This window comes from Echinops telfairi, unplaced genomic scaffold (assembly GCF_000313985.2).
Source record: "Echinops telfairi isolate 266 unplaced genomic scaffold, ASM31398v2 ScPeMD7_7410;HRSCAF=8448, whole genome shotgun sequence".
Lineage (NCBI taxonomy): Eukaryota > Metazoa > Chordata > Mammalia > Afrosoricida > Tenrecidae > Echinops > Echinops telfairi.
Genome location: NW_022111310.1, coordinates 790,182 through 812,762, shown reverse-complemented (window position 1 = coordinate 812,762; position 22,581 = coordinate 790,182). Strand labels below are relative to the sequence as shown.

Genomic DNA, 22,581 nt, shown 5'->3' with positions numbered 1-22,581 from the left:
GATGGCGCAGGGCGGGGCAGGGCTTTGTTCTGTTGTGCACAGGGTCACTGACGACAGCATCAGACTAAGACAGCCTGGGAAGAAAGTCTGGGAGTCTACCTTTAAAAATCAGCCAGTGACCATCCTGTGCATGACAAAGGTTTGGTCTGCAGCTGCTCTTTCGGACAACACAGGACCGGGCAGCCTTTTGTTCTGTTGAGTGTGGGGCAGACTCCCCACCCGGTGGGGGTGGGGGAAGAAGGGATTCCTCTAAGCTTTTGATGGGCATAACTAGCCCCTTGGGGGCTTTGTTATCTCCACCTTACAGATGAGGAAACTGAAGAACAGAATGATTAAGTCACTTGAGGACTTAAGTTATTTGCTCTACTATCATAGGCCAAAGCAAGACAAAAATCAAACCCACCACCCCTCGAGCTCTTTCTGAGTCATGAGACCCCATCAGACAGGGTGGGACAGCCCATCAGGGTGTAGAGGCTGTGAATCTTTACGGGAGCAGGCGGTTCTATCTTTCTCCCTTGGAGCAGCTGGAGGGTTCGAACTGCTGACCTGTGGTTAGCAGCCCAATGCTTAACCCACGAGGCCAACGACATGACACTCCTGGTCAGGAATGATCGGAACAATGGGATCAACTGCCAAAGCTGTCAGGTGAGGGTCACGTATGCTGAAAATGACAGTTATTCTCTTTGGGTGCGTTTCCCACATTGAACAGATTTATAAAAGGCCGCGTCTTTTAACAACCCACTTGATATGGTTATCTTAGCATAGTCATTCTTTTAAAAAAACTCTTGGAATTATTGCTGACCCAAACTAGCTGTCCAGAGGGGGTTTTATTGCCTTTGTTTTTTAATGATAGAGATGGGAGTACGGTTATACCTGCCCCAAATATCTTCCGGACCTTAACCAGTCTGGCCACCCAAAATGGAGGGGCGTTGTGATCCGGGTGTGAAAGCGAATCCCAAACCATCTTCTACGGAGATCCCTGCTCCTGTCTGTGGGTGATGGTTCAACGTACTTCTGTGGATTGCCGGCAGGCCACTCGGTTATCACAAGAGCCCATTCAGTGCCTCTCCCAGCGGGGTCTGTATTGTCGACACAGGGGAGCGTTCCTCCTGCCACTTGTTAATTAAAATTGTTTCTATTTTTATCATTGGTTTGATGGAGAAGCAATGAGGAGGGAGGGTTGCTTGGGGAATATAGATGCTCTGTGTCTTCCATTTATTCTAAAGTTCTTCCACATCAAGCTGTTTACACGAGTAGTTGAACCACCTCTGTGGTTCCTTTAGACCAGGGATTCTCAACCTTCCTCATGCCATGGCCCTTTCATACAGGTCCTCCTGTGGTGATGACCGCGAACCATACAATTATGTTCGTTGCTACTTCATCACTGTCATTTTGCTACTGTTATGAATCGGGCGACCCTGTGAAAGGGTCATTGCACCCCCAAAGGGGTCGAGACCCACAGGTTGAGGACCGCTGCCTTAGAGTTACTTTGACTGAGCTGGATTTTGGAGGGGGTGGGGCGGGTGGGGGGCGGGGCTGGGGTGAGGGGCACTCTAAGACACACCCCTGTTCACCGTCGCTGGGCCTGGGGGATATTCAGTGGGTTCTCAGCTTGCTCTTCGGGGAGACATCCTGCTTGGTCCGAGAGTGACTAGAACCCCTGAGAGATGACGGTCTGTGTTTCGTGGACTCCGAAGTGAGTCATCCACGGGGTCCCTTCTCCAGTTGGCAGCGAGAAGCGGGGGGCCACGGTCAGCTCCTTCCTGTCGCACGTTCCTAAGTCTCTTGGCCTTCGTATTGGCTTCGAGAGCGTGCAGAGCTTGATGTTGGGAGGGTGGCCTCTGCAGCCAGGCGGCCGGGGTTCAGTGCCAACTCTGTTGCTTGTCCGCTGAGTGGTTTGGGTGGGTGGTCCTTGATAAATCTCGCTTTTCCTTGTTTCCAAAATGGGGATAAGAAGTGCTTGGGAGGTTGAAGCAAGCGAAGGTCACTGTGAGTGGTGGCACCCAGGCTGGGCGTGTTGTGACAATGTGCATAGAGGCCCCAACTTGCCTGTGGCTGCCCGTGCCTTGTCTCCCCCTCCTTCCTCTCGTTCCTTCTCCACTCGCCTCCTTGAGTGTTTTGCCGCCTTTTCCTGCTGTCTCACCTGCGGACAGCCCTGCTGCTTCTGGCCGTGGCACAGGAAATGGGGAGGACAGTGTGCGCTGTTGGTACGGCGGATGGTGGGACGGAGATGAAGAAGTGCGTGAGCTGTGCCTGAGGGAGTGCGTGAATAAAGGAACTTAATTCATATGACCATTGCTACCAGTCTCAAGATGGTTGGCGACTCACTCACTCTTCTCAGGGTCATGCACCGATCTCCGCTGATTTTATCAGGACAGTTCTCTGGCAGCATTCTTTTGCCCTGAATTCCTATGCAGCCGGCCTTTGCATTTTTAGATATTAAGTAGTTTGCAGAGTTATGGCTCTTTTTGTGGGGGAGGGGTATATGTAAGTGTGAATACTGAGCTAATCCACTCTCCTCAGTAATGTGGTGTGGAAGTGAGGAAGATCAATTTGATATGACCTGTTCTATCTTCCAAAATCCCAATGTTTGAAAGTAATGCTGGGTGTGTAAACCTCTAGGTACCTGTTCTAGAGACCAGGCACGGGCCGTTGGAATGAGATAGAAAAGAATGGGAAGCAGACTGGAGTCATCTTCTGTGGGATGCTGGGAGCCAGCCGGGGAGGGGAATATAGGACCTCAGACTGGGGGATCTCAGACGTGCGCCCTGGGCCTGCCCCACAGCAAGGTGAGTTCCTGGGGAAGTCCACCTGCAGAGCCTGCAGATAGATAAGCCAGACACAGCAAGGCCAGATGATCCTGGCCCAGTCACAGGAAAAGGGGAGAAGAAGTGTGAGGTGGTTGGTACAGGGGATGGTGGAATTGCAAGAGAGCAGAGGGGATGGTTTGGTAGGACTGGTTTGGGCATACATTAGGGTGGTTGGTGGCTTTGAACTGCTCCCCTTTGGGATAACAGCCCACTGGGTAACCGCCATATCACCAGGCTCCCTGGACCCGCTCTAAGCCCCTTCCTGTTGCTCTCTCTGTTGCCGGCTTTTCCTTCTCAGGCAGGTTTCCACCTGACTCGGGTTTCAGTTTTTACTCCAGTCTTGACTTTCTGGATCCTCACTAACCTGCCACGTTAAACAAAATGCTACATTGTGGTTTAACTTACTTTTAGGATGTGCAAGGACTGCTTCTGGTTGTTTTTCTTGTTGGTCATGTGCTTTTTATCTCGGAATGATTGTAGATGTACAGACAAGTGGTCAAGAGAGTGCAGAGAGCAATGTATGAGCTGATCTCTGAAGGCTTCCCCTCCCGTTAACCTCTCACACTACCGCGGCCCGTCCATTTGTCAAAACTCAGACACCAACATGGACACAATACTGTTCATGAACTCCAGACTTGATTGGGATTTTGAGCAACATTCACTCCCGGGAGAAGAAACAGCTGAAGGCTGCATTGCCGGGGGCTGCCCCCAGAGAAGGGGTGGTTTGAGTCTTCTGGGGGATCTGTGCTTTGCACCCTACCTGGCACAGCCCCGCTGTGGCCTGGGGAGGTTGGACCTGGCAGAGCGGTGCTTACTGTTTGTCTCAGTGCCTTTGGGAGAGAAACTTGGTGTTTGCTGTGGAATCAGCAGATTGCCCCTTTCCAGCTGTTCCGTCGCCATTGTTAGGTTGTGGTTGTTAGTTGCTGTTGTGTTGATGCCACTCACGGCCACTGCATATATGCAGCGTAGACCTGCACCTTAGGCCAAGGTTGTGACCTTTTGGAAGCAGAGCACTAGGCCTGTCTATCAGGAAGCCAAGGAGTGGGTTGGAACCATCAACCTTTAGGCTAGTAGTCAAACACTTAAGAATAGTAACAGTAACTGCCATGGTAGACTTTCTCCTGCCCCAATACATGTTGTCATCTTAACCTTATTTGGAAATTGGGTCTTTGCAAATATAATTCGTTAATGTGAAGTCATGCCTGAGTCGGGTGGGTCTGAATCCAAGATGAGTGGCGTCCTCATAAAAAGGGACACAGACAGACACATCGGCAAAGCGGAGAGGCAGAGACAGGAGTTATGCTGCCACAGCCAAAGTATGTCAGGGGCTATTAGACACTGAGAGACACAAGGAAGGCTCTTTCTTTAAAGCAGTGGTTCTCAACCTTCCTAATTCATGACCCTTTCATACAGTCCTCGTGTTGTGGTGACCCCAACCATAAAATTATTTTCTTTGCTACTTCCTGTCATTTTGATACTGTTATGAATCGGGCGACCCCTGTGAAAGGGTCATTCGACCCCCCCCAAAGGGGTCGAGACCCACAGGTTAAGAACCGCTGCTTTAGAGCCTCTGTAGGGAGCATGGCTCTGTTGACATCCCGGATTGAGACTAATTGTGAGCCCATGCATGTCTGGGGTCTTAAGGCCCACAGTTTATAGTAATCTGTCATAGACACTCCAGAAACGAGTCCAAGTGCCAGTCTGAGGTTGTTGGGTGCTGTGGCACTGACTCCAGTGGACAGTGACCCCAGGAGACCAGGCAAACCCACCCGTAGGACTTCCTAGGAGCGGACCGACCCATAGACCTTTCTCTTCTGGAGCAGCTGGGTGGGTTCAAGCCCCCAACCTTTCAGTTAGCAGCCGAATGTGTCACCCTGTCACTGGCAAAAACCAAACCAAACTCTGTGCCGACTCATAGAGACCCCTGGGTATTTCTGATGCCGTAACTGTTATTGGGAGTAGAAAGCCCAGTCTTTCTCCCTCTTGGAGCCGCTGGTGGGTTTTAACTGCCAACCATGCAGCCCAACTCGTGCTGTTACTGCCAAGGCTCCTTAGCCATCATGATAGCAAGGCTTTACTGAGCACTGGTGACTGTTCACATCATCTTACTTAAACTTCAGAGCACCCGTGAGTAAATCTGGCTGCTGTGCTCCTCCACAGCTGAGGCAGTTGAGGTGCCCAGGGGTGAGGTGGCCTCCAACGAGTTCTGCGGCCTCTTGTGCCTTTTGGCGTAGACACCCGCCCCACACCCTCATCCATGCATTGTCTAACCCCACAGCTGCCTTGCTGAGCATGGTGGAATGTCCCGGACATCTTCACTCCGTGGGTCACCAGTTCAGCCGCACCAGCACATCTGCACCAGCTCCTGCCTTCGCTTCTCGGCGCCTGGACCGCTCCCCAATTGGGTTTCTTTAGGCCATTTCCTGAGCGCCTTCTGCGGGCCGGCCGGCGCTGATCTCAGAGCCTTGGCAGACAGAAAGGCAGCCGGGGCTTTGCCCTCATGCAGCTTCTACCTCATGGGGCAGAGAGGATTTCTGAGCCCGAGGTCTGGGTGCTTCTGCCGGTCCAAGGCCAGCTCTCCCTTGGGCTGGGCTCTGGGCATCCTGCTTTCTTGGGTCCCACTGTTTCCTGGGACAGTGGAACAATCCCGAGTCGCGGAGGTCTGCCCTGCCTCTCCAGCCACCCTGGGATGTGGCTCAGGGCAGGGGCCTGGGCTGCTCCCTTGTGCACGTGAATGACTTACCTCGCCGCACCTCGTCCGTCACATGTCTCTAAAATTACAGTGCCCATTTCCTGCTAAAATAATTTCCACAAAGAGTGGCTCCTATTACCGCAAGAGGCGTGCAGACGTCATGATTTATTATTATTTATGGTCCCCAGGCCTTGTTTATGCAAGACGGGTTAGGTGCGTGCGATAGAAATGCCATTATGCAAATGACATTGAATGTCCTTACTGCGCCTAAATAATTTTTGTGTTGGACGATTAAACCTCATCTGTTATTGATATGGGCTGCAGTCGGGCTATTACAGAGTCCCAACAGTACTTACTCCCAGGAACGGGAAAATTGAGAGCAAAAGACCAACACAATTGCTTCCAGTGGGCTGTGATGGGCTGGAGGGAGTAGACCATCCCGAGGCTGGCGCAGAGGGGCCCCAGCCTGCTCAGGATAAATAAGAACGGCAACACAGGCAATCAATGAAGCCCCGCCTGTGGGAGCTTCTGTGACTTAGCTGTTTGATTTAGCCAGGACGATGGGCAGTCCCACCCCAGGTTGGTGAAGCCTGATTTCTGACCAAGCCAAGTTGTGTGGCAGGATTAGGTGCCTTGCTGCCCTCCCTCCCCATTCCCCATCCGGGCTCCTTCCCTTATCCTACAGCTGCCTCTCAGCCCGGGTGCTGAGGGGGCTGTCAGCGCGGGTGGGGGAGGTAGGGTGGGAAGGGGGAGGCCAGCGCTCTGGGCATTAATCTGCTGCACCCGCACCGAGGCTGCCTGGCCGCCTGGCCGCGCCTGGGCCCTCTCTCTCTCTCTCTCTCTCTCTCTCTCTCTTTTTTTCTGACACAGCTGTGAAGTCCCATTTTGATCAGTGTTGATAGCTTATGAATTCCAAAATTGACAAAATTTACAGAAAAATGAGGATAATCCATCTTCCTTAGTAGCCTGTCAGGAGCTGGCCATACTTCATAATCTCCAATTACAGATGCTATTTTCCGACATTTACATGCAGATATTAGAACCAAATGAAAATGAGAAACAAAGAGAGAATGGAAATGCAGCTATTTATATGTATAAAAGAAAACAGGTAAATTTGAGACATTTAGATTGGATTCGGGGTCCCTTTAGGAGGCTGGAAAGAGACTGCTCAGAGCACGTGGGGGTTCAGAGCAGAATGGTGAACCACGTGGCCTCACCAGGCTGGCCTGGGGTCTGGCCCTTTGGGCTAAAGATGGGTCAGCTCTGCCCAAACCGCTGAAGACTTCACTCGGGTGGGGAGGATAGGGGTGAGGAGGCACCCCTTCTGGTCTTTTGGTAGCTCTGGGGCCCACCCAGAGCTTATCTTGAGCTATCAAGTCCACAGATATTTCCCAGAAGGGTGGATTTAGAACTTTCCACATTTGTAAAAATTAGGAAGCGAAAGGAGGGAGGTGGGATGTCCCCCTGGAGTCAACCATTTTCTCTCAGGCAGATTTTTAAAAAGTCCCCACTTTCATTCTGGCAGCCAGTCCATCACCCCCTGCCCCCCAACACACACACACACACACACACACACACACACACACACACACACACACACGTCAGGAGGACCCTGGCCAGGTGCTCTGGGAGTCTCACCAATAAACTTTTTAAAATGGAGAGAAAGAGAGAGAGAGAGAGATGGAGAGAGATGGCCTGGGAGGAGACTTTGTAATGAAAATGTTCTTCCCATAAAACTGAAGGGAGAGCAGCCTTGTTGCCCTCGCAGCTGTAGGTGGCATGGGCTTCTGGAAAGCTGGGGATATTAATTAGCAGTGCTTTGGATTAAAGTCTCCCAACCATGTCGGCGGTGCGGTTTTCTCTCTTCGTGAGCTTGACACGAGGTGCCAAGGAGAAGCCCGTCTGAGTTTCCCCAGCTCCTGTGGCGACTGAACTTTCCTTTTATTTGGGAACCAAGCCCTTTCCTCACCTGGACTTGTCAAGGTTGTCCAGGACACTTGAGCGGAGAGCGGCTGTCTCGTTGGACTGGCGGAAGACGTGGAGGTGGTTGGCTGGAAGATGGGGACGTTTCGGTTGCCTTTGGCTGGAAAGCGTGTGTGTGTGTGTGTGTGTGTGTGTGTGTGTGTGTGTGTGTGTGTCCAGGTTCTGGCTAGCAGTGTTATGTTATTTGAGGTTTTATTTGTGGAAGAGAGGAGGAGAAAATGATGTGTCTGAGAGAGAGCGGAAAGGGGAAGGCTGGGACCCAAACAAGCCTTCATGACCAGCGTGTTAACACATCTCCCAGCCAAAGGGTTGCTTGTTTAGGTGAATTATAGGTATTGGCACGAAAGGTGATGCTCGAGCTTTGTTTCCAGGTATGAAATGTGAGATTCGTGGAGTTAGTAGAAAACTGTCAGAGGCAAATAGATAGATTTTCATAATAAAAAGTAAAACGAACCTTGAAACTAGAAAGTGTAAACATAAGCGGTCATCACTGTGTTTATTTCCTCCCGCCTATTATTTACATTAGCTAACATTTGAACTCACCTGCAACAGCTATACATGGCACGATGGGCTATGCACTGAGCTGCTAACATCAAGGTTGGTAGTTCAGACCCACTACCTTCTCCGAGGGAGAAAGATGGGCTATTTGCTCCTGTAAAGATTCAGTCTCAGGAACTCCGAGGGGGCAGCTCTGCTCGGGCCTCTCGGGTTGCCGTGAGTCTGAATGGACTCCAGGCAGCAGCCAGGGGGGTGTTTTGAGGTTGGTGTCAGCCTAGGGTCCCCTTCCTTTCATTTTTGATCTTTCTAACGGCCAGTGTTGCCTTCGGCTAGAGCAGAGAGCGCTTGAACGAAGCAATCGGTCAGATGCTTGGTTTTTCCTAATGCTGCTAGCAAGGCCACCAGTTCTGTTTGCTTCTCTCTGGTTTCCAATTAATGTAAGGGTTCCTTGCTAATGTTGACAGGCGTCTGAGCTCAGCTATCCTCCGAGTTTATCACCCAGGAACTTTCTGGGAACGGCTGGACCCTTCTGGAAACGTTTCTGATATGAGGTCATTCTTGGACCAGGATTTGAAGGCCAGATAGGCAAGGACTGGAGGAGAGGAAGTCAAGGTGGACGGAATGGCCTGTCAACAGCATGCGGAGTCAGGAACAGGAAGGCTGTATGACTCGGTCATAAGACAGGACAGATGCACCTGGTCTAGTCGGTCCCTTTCCTTGCCTCCAGACTTCAGCCCCACCCCCACCCCTTATCCAAAGGCCGTTTAGAATCGGGGACCTTGGGGTCAGACAGAACCTGAGTTTAATTTGTTTCTCTCTTTTTAAAAAAAAATCATTTTATTGGGGACTTGTACAATTCTTATCACAATCCATCCATACATCCATTGTGTCAAGCACATATGTACATTTTTTGCCATCATCATTCTCAAAACATTTGCCTTCTACTTGAGCCCTTCATATCGGCTGCTCATTTTAATTTGCTTCTCTTCAACGGACTGTGCTCCTCCACATCTGGGTTTTCTCTAGCCTGAGGTTTCTAATAGTGGCTGGCCGCTGATTGATGGCACTGGTTAAGAACTTGAGCTTGGGGTTGGGCAGTCAGGGAGTGAGATTTGGACACATTATTCGGACACCTTGAGCTTCATTCTCGTCATTTGTAAAGGGGTGATAACACCTCCCCATAGAGTTGCTGTGCGGAAGGAGTGCCCTTCATGCATTTGAACACCTAGAAGAGAGTCTCGTAAACGTCTGGAAAGTGTAATAAGTGCTTCCCACTGTGACTGAAGGCTGGGCCAGGGTCAGTGTTGGTGGGAGCTGGTAGGGTCTTTGGAACTGCAAACCAAGGAATCTGTCACTAGGAGAAGTCTCACCTTCTCGGCCTCCCTTTTCTATTGAATCCCTTACTTCTGTTTGAATGACCAACCCCCAGTGACAAAGATGGCAGCCCCTCGTACAGCTGCCTGCTGTGCCTTTGTGCTCATTAGAAAGTTCTCTAGGATGAAGGCAGAGGAGTGGAAAAGGGGTCATTGACCTGAGGGGGTGTGTGTAAGTTGCCACTCAGCAGCATTAGAGCGGGCGGGAGGGTGGCGGGGCTGGAGAGGGCAGGCCCATCCTCTGTCTCCATCCCATCCGCCTTGCTTTTCCTTTCTGTATGGCCCCAGGCTAACCTAGCTTCTCTGTAGCTGGGCTCACTCACTGCCTGGGGGTGGATTCTGACTCATCGTGAGCCTACAGGACAAGGTACACTCCCCCTGTAGCTTTCTGAGACCCACAGTCTTCAGGGGAATGGAAAACCTCCACTTTCTCCTGCAGAGGGCCTGGTGGTTTTGAACTACTGGGGTTGTCATCCCAACTCATAACCCCTATGCTAGGCAGTCCGTCTCAAAGGAAGGGGTCTGTAGGCCACCTGGGATGCCTCTCTACTCTCATGCCAGGTACTTGAGGATGGAAGTCCTCCCTTTGCACCCTCCCCAGTTGGGCCCTCTTGGGAGTGAAGAGGCCTTGATCCCCTCAGGGGCCATGGCCCTCCCTTCCCTCCTCACTTCCTGACCCTGTGGTAGGACCAGACAACTGGACCGCCAGGATGAAGCCAGTGGAGTCTGTTTCCCCCGCGATAATGTTTTGTCTCTAGAGCTCCTGAACCCTTTTCTCTAAACCAGGATCTGTGCATCACACAGGCAGGTAGAGCCAAGCAGGCCCCCAGACTTCCCAGAGAGGCCAGCCTCCTGCTTAGCTTCTGGGATCTTGTCACTCAAGTGGTCCTCACCACTAGGCTCTGGCTCTCCATCCTCCGGAAGTGGAGCTCTGCGTTCAGGATTTGTCAGTTCTCTTGTCTTTGGGCAGACAAAGTTCAGATGCCCTTTCTGCCTCCTAGCCTCCTGCACTTCTGACAGAGTTCTCAAGGTTCACGGTGAGCACCGGACTCTTGCTTCTTCCCTCACTTGGTTACATTGAAGGGGGGTCCTTCCTAGGCTCGCTGGGGGGACCTAGCAATGCATCCGGCTGGGCTGCTGATCCCGGGAACCTCCCCAGCTCAAAGGGAGAGCATACGGGGACCCAACCATCCATGGGAGAAATAACTCCCTGAGACAAACATTCCGACGGGAGTGTGGGCAGACTGCCCCATAGGGTCACTGGAGTGGGAGTTGCCTGGACGGCAGTAGACTTTCTGATCTTGACAGGAGCAGATTGCCACGTCTTTCTCCCACGGCTCTCCTGCAGTGGTTTTCAAGTCGCTGGCCCTTCAGTTAGCCGCTGAGCACCTAACTGTTGTGCTGCCGGGCTCCTTCAGAGAACCTGACCGCGACAAACACACAAAGACCCATCCCACTGCTGCTGGTCCTCTAGGACTCGTGCACCCTACAGGACAGAGAAGACCTGCTCCACGCCGTGTCTAAGGATGGACATCTCTCTGGAAGCACACTGTCTCACGTTGCTCCCATGGATGGGCTGGTGGGTTCAAACGGCCAACCTTTAGTTAGCAGCCAATCGCTTAACAGGGCTTCTTTAAACACCCTGCCGTCAAGCCAATTCTGACTCTTAGCAACCCTGTAAAGGGTTTCGGAGGTTGCAGATCTTGATGGGGGCAGGCAGCTCTGCAGACCCCGAGGTTGGCTGACCTGTGGTCAGCAGCCGTCCAGTGCTTGCCCTGCAGGACTATCAGCGTTCTCCCAATCTGGGCCCATAGGAGCTCAGGGCTCATGGGGACTTTTTTGTTTTAATCTGTGGCTTGAAGCCCACTAAATGCCTGTCTCCGTTGATAGGGAGCTCTCAGCTTCCCATGGCAACTCCTCCACTCCTCCCCCTCAACGCTCCCTGGTGTGGGTCCTGGATGGCCTCTCAGAGGCTCTCGGTTCTAACAAATGGCCTGGTGGGCCACAGACTCTCGTCCCCTCCCTGCCTGGACCCAGTGTGGGGCTGCAGGAGCTCCCCTCCTGGTCCTGGACATACGGCTCAGACTGGGGCTTAGGAAGCTTTCGTCTGCTTCCCTAGTGTGGTCTCATCAGCGGCCTGACTCAGGCTGCTCACCCTGTCGGGGCAGAGCTCACTTCATGTCCATTAGAAATGGAACGTGATTGTGTTGATGAGGGGAAAACGAGGCATTCACTTCCCCTCAACCCAAACCAGTGTGGTATTTGCTAGCTCATCGGGTCCACAGGCTCTGCAATGATGCTTCTAATCCTCCTGACTCCCCCTGGCCTCTCCGCAATGTGGATGTCCCAATTCAAATTCCAACCTACTTTTCCAACTCCAACTCAGACCTAATTGGCTTCCCAAACGTGGTCCCCTACTCCAACCTCAACACATTTACCAAATCCTGATGGCCGCGTGCCACCCCACCTCCAAGTCTTGACTGTATTCGCTGCTTTCGAACCCCACCCCTTGGACCTCGAAGGTCCACTCCAAATGCTGTATGTTGTTGGGCACTTTTCTTCAAGTTTGTTTGGTTGTAATAAATTACAGCAGTCTCCCCACGCTCCCATCAGGATGCTTATCTCCTGCTTCATTCACTCTCTGGATGTTTGGGTCCCTGTCTGCAGTCCCTTTGAGTTGGGGAGGTTCCTGGGTTCAGCGGCCCAGCCGGAAGCATTGCTAGGTCCCCCCAGCGAGCCTAGGAAGGACCCCCCTTCAATGTAACCAAGTGAGGGAAGAAGCAAGAGTCCAGTGCTCACCGTGAACCTTGAGAACTCTGTCAGAAGCGCAGGAGGAGAGGAAGGGCCTGGGCTTAACTGGCAGGAGGCTGGGAGGCAGAAAGGGCATCTGACCCTTGTCTTCCCAAAGACAAGAGATGTGACAAAGCCCGGAGCACAGAGCTCCACTTAGAGGGGATGGAAAACCAAGGCCTAGTGGTTCAGGACCTGGTAGTCAAGGCCACTTGAGTGACAAGATCCCAGAGCAGAGGCTAGGCAGGAGGCTGGCCTCTCTGGGAAGTCCCTGGGTCTGCTTGGCTCTATCTGCTGGCGTGATGCACATGATGTGGAGAAGAGGGTCCAGGAATTCTGGAACCATCTCTGGGCAGCTACATCCCAGCGGCTTCTTTCAGCTGATCCATTGTGGGGTCCAGTTGTCTGGTCCTACTACAAGATCAGGAAGTGAGAAGGGCAGGGAGACCCATGGCCCCCTGAGGGAATGAAGTTCCTGGATCCCCCAAGGACTCTCATCCTAAGGACCTGGCATGAGAGTAGAGGGGCATCCCACGTTGCTCATAGTTCACTTCCTTTCAGCTCTATCGGGCAGTACTGTTTTGTCACATGAGTCACTGTGTGTTGGAATTGACTTGACGGAACTCAACAACTCTGACCCATCCGTCATTGCTGGAAGGGCATCTCTCCCCCGGGGCTTCCCCAGCTCTTCCACCGACCCAAGAGTTCCGCTGTTCACAGAAGAGGGAGAGACCAGTCTTTCATAATTTTCAAATCTCGGAAGTCCCTTGAGTCCTCTGTGGGCCACTTTTGGATCAGCCAGGCCGGGGCACAGTTCTGAAATGCCGAGTGGATTATGAGCATGGTCTGGTCTATGCCCACGGCAGTCCTTTCTGATGAATAACGACACTTTGACATTACTTATCTTCTTAGTGACCCTGGGAAACACCCTGATGTTGTTGGCAGAACTGGTCCCGGTACCTGTCCCTGTTTATTTGGTTCCATGGGCATTTATGTCACACCTGCTCAGAGCCAGCCACAGGGCACACAGAGATAAGAGAAACATAGTGCCATCCTCATGAGACTCACAGTCTGGTTTGGGAGCGAGGACCTTGAACAGCCAAGTGGACAATGCCGTGACAGGGACATGCCCACAGTCCAGGCACACAGGGGAGAGGATTCCTCAGCCATCTGGGGGACAGGAGGGCAGAGAAGGCTTCCTCGATGAGGGAGGCCGTTGGGAATTCATGCCAGGTCTTCACCCTTCCCATCTAAACTAGCAAGCACTGTGAAGATGGGTCCTGGAGTAATTTTGTAAGCATCACTCACATTCCCTCCACTCAGTAGTCCTTGTTTTCAAGTTGGAGTTGGGTCATCTTTATCTAGTGGAATGATCACACCTGGGTTTTTCTGTCGTTAATGATTTTTTTTACTTGTTTTACATTTAACCTTTTTAAAATTTGGAGACAATTGTAGATTCACATGCAGCTGTAAGAAAAACCGCAGAGGGAGCTTCCCTCAGTGGTAACACCTTAAAAAATGAGAGTCCAGCACCCCTGTTGGTGGCTGATGCCAATACAGCCAGACACAGCGCACCTGCATCCCTGGGGCCTCCCTTTTCAACAGACACTGTCCATGTATTTAGTTTTGTCTTCATATCCTGCACACTCACCCCACCTCCCACCCCACTCCCACCCCCGAGGATCTGTTTTCAAGGACTTGACATTCTTATCATTCCCTGTGGCTTCTCATGACCTTGTGAGGCAGGCCATCGGTGCCCTCCTCAGAAGTGAGAAAGCCAGCCGGCAGTGTGAGGTGACCAGCTCAGGTCCCCCCACAGACCCCTGGCCCGCAGGTTTGAACCCTGCCCTCCTGGCTTGTCCTGCATCAGGCCTCTGGGTTCTGGGGGTGAGGGGTAGGAGGGACAGTACCCTCACTGCCCCACAGAGCAAAGCCCCAGCCCTGCTTAGTCACCACAAGGGAGAACCCCCTTCTACATGGAGAGGGCCCCAGTGTTTGGCCCAGACTCAGGCTCAGACCCTGGTGTGTCTCAGAGCGGGAAGCACAGGACAGTTCTGTTCTGCCTCTCACACATGACAGCTGGCACGGCCGAGGTCCCCAGTGAGGAGGCATCTGCCCCAGGTCAAGAAGAAGTTCGAGGCAGAGCCAGGTCTCCAAAGAAATCCGCTGTACTCAGGACAGAACCTACCTTAACGTAGGCTTTGCTAGGTAGATCTAAAAACGTGTGGAGTGTCCCACCTCCTTCCTTTCAGATGCTGGGCTCGCTGTGCCGCTGGAGGTGTCTCGTTCACCTGGAATGCAGACTGAGGGAGGAGGAAGCCCACCATTTGTAGATGCCCAGCACACCCTCAGGCTGGTTGTGGTCATCTCCGATTCTAACCCTGGAGCGAGGGGCAGGCCCTCCGCTTGGAGCTGGGCTCTCCGGCTCCCCTCTCTCAGCTCTGTTTCTGCTTCTGCTCACACCCAGGCTTCCGTTGAGGATTCGGATTCCAAAGGACAAAAAGCCCTTCCGGGACTTTGCATGGGGCCCTGGTGATGTCGTGGTCACAAGTTGGGCTACTAACTGCAAGGTCAGCAGTTTGGAGACAGGGCTTCCTACTCTGGTCAAGAGCTACAGCCCTGGAAAGGCGTAGGGGGCAGTTCCTCCCTGCTCTATAGGGTCGCCATCAACTTGATGGCAGCGAGTTTGGTTTGGTTTGAGGACTGTGCATCTAGGAAGAGCCAAGTCACCAGAGAGCTTGTGTTTCCTGTGTGTGGCACTTGGGAGTCCCTGCGGATGCAGGGAAATGGCATCTGGGCCCCCAGAAAGCGAGGACAAGAGAGCCAACTGCTAACTGGCTGTGCTCAGCCTCTTGGATGCTCTCATTCTTCCACAGGGATTTGTTGGGTAGCTGATGAATGCCTGAAAGTGGGGTGACAAGTCAAATGTGTGCTGTTTGTTTGTTTTTACTTTAATTATGGAGAATTGCAAAACTAGAGAGAGTTGTCTAATCAACCTCCAAGTCCTCTGTCAGATTCAACACTTACTGCAAACTCACAGCTCTGCTTCGCAGTAACGTGCCCATGGAAATATGGAGAACATGCATATGTTGTGCACAGTGCCTGTAGGAAATGAATGCAAGAGGGGGCTTCTGGGTTTGCAAAACTGATAGCTTATGTATGTTATTGTGTAAAAGAGGGTTTCCCAAAGTGGGCGATACCACCCCCTGGGGGGTGCCGCAGTGATCCAGAAGACCTGGAAAAGCAAATACCTACACTTTATCTTGGATTATGGACTATAGTACAAAAGTTTTTCATTCCCCCGGGGATGGTGAGTAATTTTGTTTTCCTGAAAAGGGGACACTAGACCAAATAAATTTTAGAACCTGTCGTGTAAACTATAGTGGTCTTTTATTCCTTGATACTCCCACTCCCCGCCCCTCCCCCTGCACAAGCCCACTGTATTTTTCAGTTTTATTGAAGTATACGTTTTCATCTCTGAAAATTAACTCCCTCAAAGTGTTAGAGTCATTGATTTTTAATACATTAATAGACTTGTGAACCATCACCCCTATTCAGCGTTAGAACAGTGCCATCATTCCAGAAAGATCCTTGGTGCCCCTCCCTAGTGAGTCCTTGCTGGTACCCCCAGCTCTCTCCTGTCTGTGTCCTTTCTGGACACGGTCACCCGGAGACAATCAATCTGTGGCCCTTTGTAACTGGCTCCTACCACTCGGGTGCCGCTTTGCGTTTCCCCCTGTTGTCACATGTATCGAGATTTCATCCCTTTTGATTATTTACTTGTATTCCATGGTATAGACAGACTACATTTTGTTAACCCCACTTTATTCTGGAGCCAACGCTAGACACCATTTCATCTGTAAAGACTTGGGAAAAACTCTTTAAAAGATGGGTCCCTTCAAAAAAGCTGATACTGCTGTCACACTGGGAGAGAGACGGGATGTTGTACTCTCGTAAAGATTTGCTCGCTCGGAAACCCACGGGGGCCGTTCCACCCTGTCGTGCAGGATGGTCAGGGGTCAGCGCCAACTGCATGGCCATGCGTTTGGCTTGGCTTTTGGTTTCACGGCTAAAGAGCAACCAATTTCATCCTGGCATCAAATATCCAATTGTGTGTATTTCCAGTAATCTCATTTCATGTCCAGTTTTACTCCCTCCCCCGCCCGCTGTTTGTCTGAATTGGGGCCCCGAGTGAGGTTGGTTGGCTCCTCCTCCACCTCTCTTGTCTTGCCTTGCACTTGTTTTGAATAAGGAGTCCAGAATGCGGTAATGTGGCCAGGTATCGATGCAGGGGACTCAGGGATCATTCAGCGTCACCCGCCAGACAGATAGGAAGCAGAGGCCTCCTAGCTAGACCCCTGTCTCCTCAATCCCGGGAAGTCAGGCCAGACCCCGGAGACACACCTCCCTGAGCCCATCTCCCACCCTCCTGTGGGTAGGCGTACAGGTGGGCAGCTCCTGGGCCCCCACTCCGGAGGCCCCACGGCAAGCCTGGAGGAGCCCTTGCAGGCTCGTCGCCGTCACTGCTCCCTTGGGGTGGCCCTCCTTCTCACGTGTCTGTTTCTTTTCTCCTCCATGCTATGGCAGTGGTGCCCCGTGCTGATGAGACAATACTTGGTGCAGCCTCAGGCAGTCCTTTTCCAGGTAATTTCCTAGGACCCCACGATGCCCACACACACTCTCCCGGGGCACAGGCCTCTTTTTGAGTCCCTTGCTAGGATGCTTTAACCCATCCCCACGTTCCTTAGTTTTCAAAGTGGAACCTGCTCCCCGCCTTTCAGGATCTTCAGAATCTCTTGACAGACGGCAAGGGATTAGAGTCTCTGTTTAACTAATGAGGAAAACGAGGCTTAGCTGACCCGCTCTGCCTAAGACCACACAGATGAGCAAGAGGCGGGGTCGGGACTAGACCCCGTGGTCCATGCTCTCTATCACTGGATCCAAACGGATCCAGCTGGAAATGAACTCAGGAAGTCCTGGCCTCCTCTCAGGCCTCATTTTCTCCATGTTGGGACAGATGGCCCCTAGGATCTTTCTCATTCTGTCATCTGAGAGTGCAAGGCTTTCCCTCACCTGAAGCACGGTGTCTATGAGGGTGTGCATACCTGGGGCTGGTGGTCTTGACCTTGGAAGCCTGTGGGGGGACACAGAGAAAGCTGTATCCCCATCGATCGCATTGGAGTGGACAGTCTGAATTCCTGACCTTGGTTCATTCCCTTTCTGAGTCGTGGTCAAGGACAGGACCATGGGGTCCCTGGTGGTGAGGGAGCAGAATCCAAAATGGGATGCAGATAAAGGGCACCAAAGGAGAAGTAGGAACTGAGGCGTGCAGTGATTTCTGTGATGATAAGTGCAGACTCGGGGGGCGGGGGGCTATGCACCCGGTGTGCAGGTGCATGTACACACTCCCACTATGTAGCCCTTAGCTTCCTGAGTAACCATTGTTAAATGACAGTGAGTCGCTATTGTGACCTGGGAAGAGGCATCAATAATGCTGGCTAACAATGCCTCTCCTGTCTCTTCTGTCTCCCTGTCAGTCTCTAATCCACTTCCTTCTCAAAAATTTCCCTCTCTTGTTGCCATTTTTAACCACCTCTCCTAGTCTCCACTTTTGCAAAGGACTTGAGGTGGTCTGAAAAAATTACACGTGCTTCAGTTAAGCTTGGAAAAAACCCTAATAAATGTTGTAGAGAAATGGGCTCAGCTGCACCGTAACAACAGCACAATGTGGTTGTGGCAGGTGAGCACTGAATTTGACTGAACTTCTTAGTAGCCAAAGCAATGATTTCCAATATTCTTATTGGTCATCAGACGAGTCATCATGAAAAAAATATGTTTCCCCCTGATACTGAATTGTAGGAGGTATTGGCAAGGAATATTACATATTCTAGGACACTCTCCCCAAAGATTAAAAACGCTCTTTATATGGCATTTCTACTGCCTCCAACAAATGCTGAGTGCCTGATATCCCGTCATTAGATCAGTGAAGGCACTCTTCAGGGGCTTTCACTAATGTTGGACAGGAATATGGTTTTCTGATCATGTGGCTCGGTGAGGGATAGAGATGTAAGGGGCAGAGGAGGCTGGCATATCCCTGGGAGCTCTTGCTTAAGCATGAGCCATCTACTTTTTGAGGATTATGGCTAATATCCTGCTGCTGAATTACTTGGTCATTCATCCCACAAGCAATTAGTGAGCCCTGGTGGTGTAGTGGTTAACGAGTTGGGCTGCTAGCCTCAAGATCAGCAGTTCAAAACCACCAGCCACTCCTTGAGAGAAAGACAAGGCTTTCTACTGTAAAGAATTACAGTTTCTGAAACCCACAGGGGAAATTCTAACCTGTCCTGTAGGATCACTATTAGGGTCACCATGCTTTGGAATTGACTCAATGGCAGTGAGTTTGGTTTCAGATTTTTGGGAGGATCTATTGATGCATTAGGAGCCCTGGTGGCATAGTGGTTATGAGTTGAGCTGCTAACCACATGGTCAGCAGTTTGAAGCCACCAGCCGCTCCTTGGGAGAAAGACTGGACTTTCTACTCCCGTAAAGAGTTAACATTTCGGAAACTCACAAGGGCAGGTCTACCCTATCCTACGGGGTCTCTAGGAGTGGGCATCGGGTTTGGTTTGGGTTTTTATTGATGCACTAGCCAGGCCCTCCAGGAACCCCGAGGAGGGAGAGAAGCAAGTGCTAGCCCTCCGTGCGCAGCTTGATGACGGAGTTCTGTGCAAAGTGCCACCAGACGTGGGAGGAGGACAGCTGTAGAAAAGCGGGTCTAGGATGGGCTTTAGCAAGGTGGTGCTATGTGAGCCGATCTTGTGGGCAGAGGGAGAGCAGGAGAGGCCCTCTAGCCGGAGGTGGAACAGTGACCGGGATGTCTGGGGTGCAAACAGCCGAGGAACCCCGAGAAGGAGCTCCTGGGTGGTAACTACTGGCCACAAGATCGGTGGTTCAGACACAACCAGAAACGCCTCAGAAGTTCGTACCCTTGAGGACCCGATGGAGCGGTTCTTCCTTTGCACACGTGGAGTTGGCGATAATCTTCACATCTAATATGATTGTACCTTTTTCAAAACTAAGCCTTGGTCCAAGGAGTCTAGGGGACCTGGAAGAATCTTGACAACCACAGACAGCGCCAAAGGACAGAGCAATGATGAGAATGTGTGGAGTCATTAAATGCCCAAACTAAATGACAGCATCTACCAGCTCATATAGGAGTAGAATCAGAACTGTGGATCCCACCAGAGGAGAGAGTCTGGGCTTGGGGCAGGCCCTGTGAGGTGGTGATGGAGGGAGGTGTCCATGGTGGCGGGCATTCCAGGGCTGGTGTCTGGGTCCCAATGGGAGCCAATGAAATTAGGCTCTCTAGTAGTACAGTGGCTAGACTACTCAGCCGCTAGCTCGATGGTGGGCTGGTCAGACTTACCCAACACTCGCTGAGAAAGATGGGGATTCTGGCTCCATACAGATTTACAGCCTTGGAAACCCTATAGGGACAGTTCGACTCTGTCCTATCGAGTCGCGACGAGTTGGAAAGATTCAATGGCAGGGGATCTGAGTTTCTTGTTAGTGTTGTTTTTATTTTCTCAAAGCCAGCAGGGTTGGGTAACTGACTTTTGAAATTCCCATGGGATGGTTCTATGAGTCGCACAATTTAGGTCTTGGAAAGTTGATCAAAGTTCCTGACGTCGTGTGCCTTGCTGAGTGGGAACTCTCCGTGACTCCAGGCTCAATTGTTGGAGGGACCAGACAAACTTTGATATTGAATTTATTGACTGAGACAAAATCACATAGCAAAAAGGCCCTTCTATCTGGAAAGAAGTGTGACCCAACAGAATATGGGAACTGTAAAACAGTATCATTTATGTCACATGAAAATAAGATTTTGCTAAAGACATTCTGGAGATGTTGTAGCAGTCCATTGACAGGGAACTGCCAGAAGTCCGAACTGGATGCAGAAGAGCGCATGGAGTCAGGGCTAGCATTGCCAACGTGAGCTGGATCTTGGCTGGAAGCAGAGAGAAGATCAGAAAAATGTCTACTGGTGTTTTATTGACTATGTAAAGGCATTCAACTGTGTGGGTCATAACTAACTCTGTATATAGTTTGAGGAGAATAGGAGTTCTGGAAAACTTCATTGTGCTCATGTGGAACGTCTACAGAAACCCAGAGGCAGTCGTTTGAACAGCAAAAAGGGACTGCTGTGTAGTTTAAAATCAGGAAACGTGTGTATCAGGGTGTATCCTTCTGCCATACTTATTCGATATGTGTGCGTCTGATGAACAAGTAATCTGAGCAGCAGGATCATATGAAGGTCTGGAGGAGGGTTTATTAGCTACCTGTGATACGCAGATGGTACAGCATGGCTTGCTGAAAATGAGGAGAACTTGAAGCACTTACTGGGGGAAACCAAAGATTGCAGCCTGGTGTGGATCACAACTCTGTGTAAAGAAAACAAAAATGCTCACCGTTGCACCCATGGACAACATCACGATAAGTGGAGAAAACACGGACGTTGTCAAGGATTCACTTGGCTTGGATCCACGATCAAGACTCATGGAAGCAGCAGCCAAGGAATCAAATGATATACTGCATTGGGCAAATCTCCTGCATGAGACCTCTTTGAAGTGCTGAAGACTAAGGTGTGCCTGATCCAACCACCTCGTTTGCACGTGAACGTTGAGCCATGAGTACAGAAGACGGAGAAGAATTGGTGCGTGTGACTGTGGGCATTGATTAAGAATATTGCAAGCACCGTGGACCAGAAGAACAAGTCTGCCTTGGCAGAAGTACAGCCAGAATGCTTCTTAGAGGTGTAGATGGCAAGACTTGATCTTCTGGCCTTGGGACGTGTTACCAAGAGAGACCAGTTTCTGGAGAGGGCCATCCTGCTTGGTGAGGTCGAGAGTCGGCAGAAAAGCGGGAGAAGGACTGACACAGGGGCTGCAGCCGTGGGCTCCAATATAACAAGTGCGAGGATGGCGTGGCAGCCCTGCGTCCCTTTTTGTCCCGGGGCACATAAGGTCACTCATTGTGCGTGGAACTGACTTGCTGGCGCCTAACAAAACAACATCTGGAAAGTAATTACGTGAAGACGGACCAGGTCTCCATTGGCCCTTCTTCTGCTAATTCTCTTAAACCCAGTTTGGCCCTGCTTTCGGGGTAGGGGGATGGAGGCTTTCCCTTGCAGACACGCCAAGGAAAGAGGAAAGGTGGTGTTAGCGTGGGGTGGGTCAAAAGGTGAGCAACTGCTGTCTTTCCGAGTAGGTTACGCACTGGATCATTCATTCATCTGTCCATCCCTGAATTCCTCGTGTCAGGCCTCCACAGCCAGCCATCAGCGTGCCTACCGGGTACGCAGCTTCACTCCTTGCACTATTGGCACGCTCACTGCGGGTGGATCACTGCTCGTCTCTTCCTCGGAGCCTCCTCTCCGCTGTGCTTAGAGGCTGGAGGGCTGGGGATTGCTTCAGAGCCAGCCTCAAGGAATAGTCCCTGACCAGCCCGCCTCGCACAAATGAAGGGCTCTGTGCTCCTGTCCCCTCTTTTCTCCCTTGGGGTTTGTGGATGGAAGACGGTTTCTGGTCTTAGTGTACCCCCTTGCACACAGAAGGAGCTCAGGGAAGGCTGAATGCTTAACACAACATACTGACCAGGATGTAGGGGGGAGGCAATGTCCCCACCATCAGGGGCCCGTGGGAGGCCCTTGGAGATTTTCTGTCCTATTCCATTCAAGTTTTATTTTGAAAAAAACACTGGTCCCAGTAAGTCAATTTCACTACCTGCCTATTATTGGACCATGACCATTAAGGTAGTCATCGAGCCTTCTGGATCAGATGGACCCAAATTAGAGTCTTAGCTCTAACGCCTAGAAGTGTGTGACCTTAGGCAGGTCACTGCCCCTCTACGCGTCTGCATGTCCTCACCTGTAAAATGGAAACAACATAGACCCTGCCTCACGGGGTTAGTGTGAGAATCAGCTGGGAGGGAGAACACAGGTAGGGCTCAGAGGATGCACTCGAATGGGAGCTTTGGATGTGGCCGAAAGACGACTGTCACATTGTCCTGCTGCCATTTGATGCTGCCAGGAGAGCTAGGGTGGGAGGCAGTGTGCCCTGTGGTGGGGCTTCTCCCCTCAGAGCACCACCATTCTCTTAATCACCATTCACGGGCAGGTACGGTATTCCTTGAACTCCTATGTGTCCTGGAAACCTGGAGCAGATTCTCTGCCCCCAGGGAGGCCATGCCAAGACTGGGTGCCCTGACTGAGCACAGTTTGACAACCGAGCTGCCTGCCACCACGGCGCACTAGGCTGTTGAGAAGGTGGAACCCCTGTTTCTTGGGGAGTGACGGTCAGTCAGGGGAGACTCACGAGGTTGAGGCATGGGAGCAGGGTGACAGGACGACCCACTGGGACCAGCCCCCACCATTTCC

At 51.5% G+C, this 22,581-nt stretch overlaps 1 protein-coding gene across 1 annotated transcript in view; it reads left to right on the top strand.

The window, feature by feature from the left end:
• The window catches only part of PAX5 (paired box 5), a 197,055-nt gene that overhangs the window by 78,362 nt on the left and 96,112 nt on the right, over positions 1-22,581 (top strand). The window contains exon 7 of the mRNA XM_045296527.1: positions 16,734-16,790. Within this exon, the coding sequence (XP_045152462.1) occupies positions 16,734-16,790 (57 nt within the window). The remainder of the gene's footprint in view (positions 1-16,733; positions 16,791-22,581) is intronic.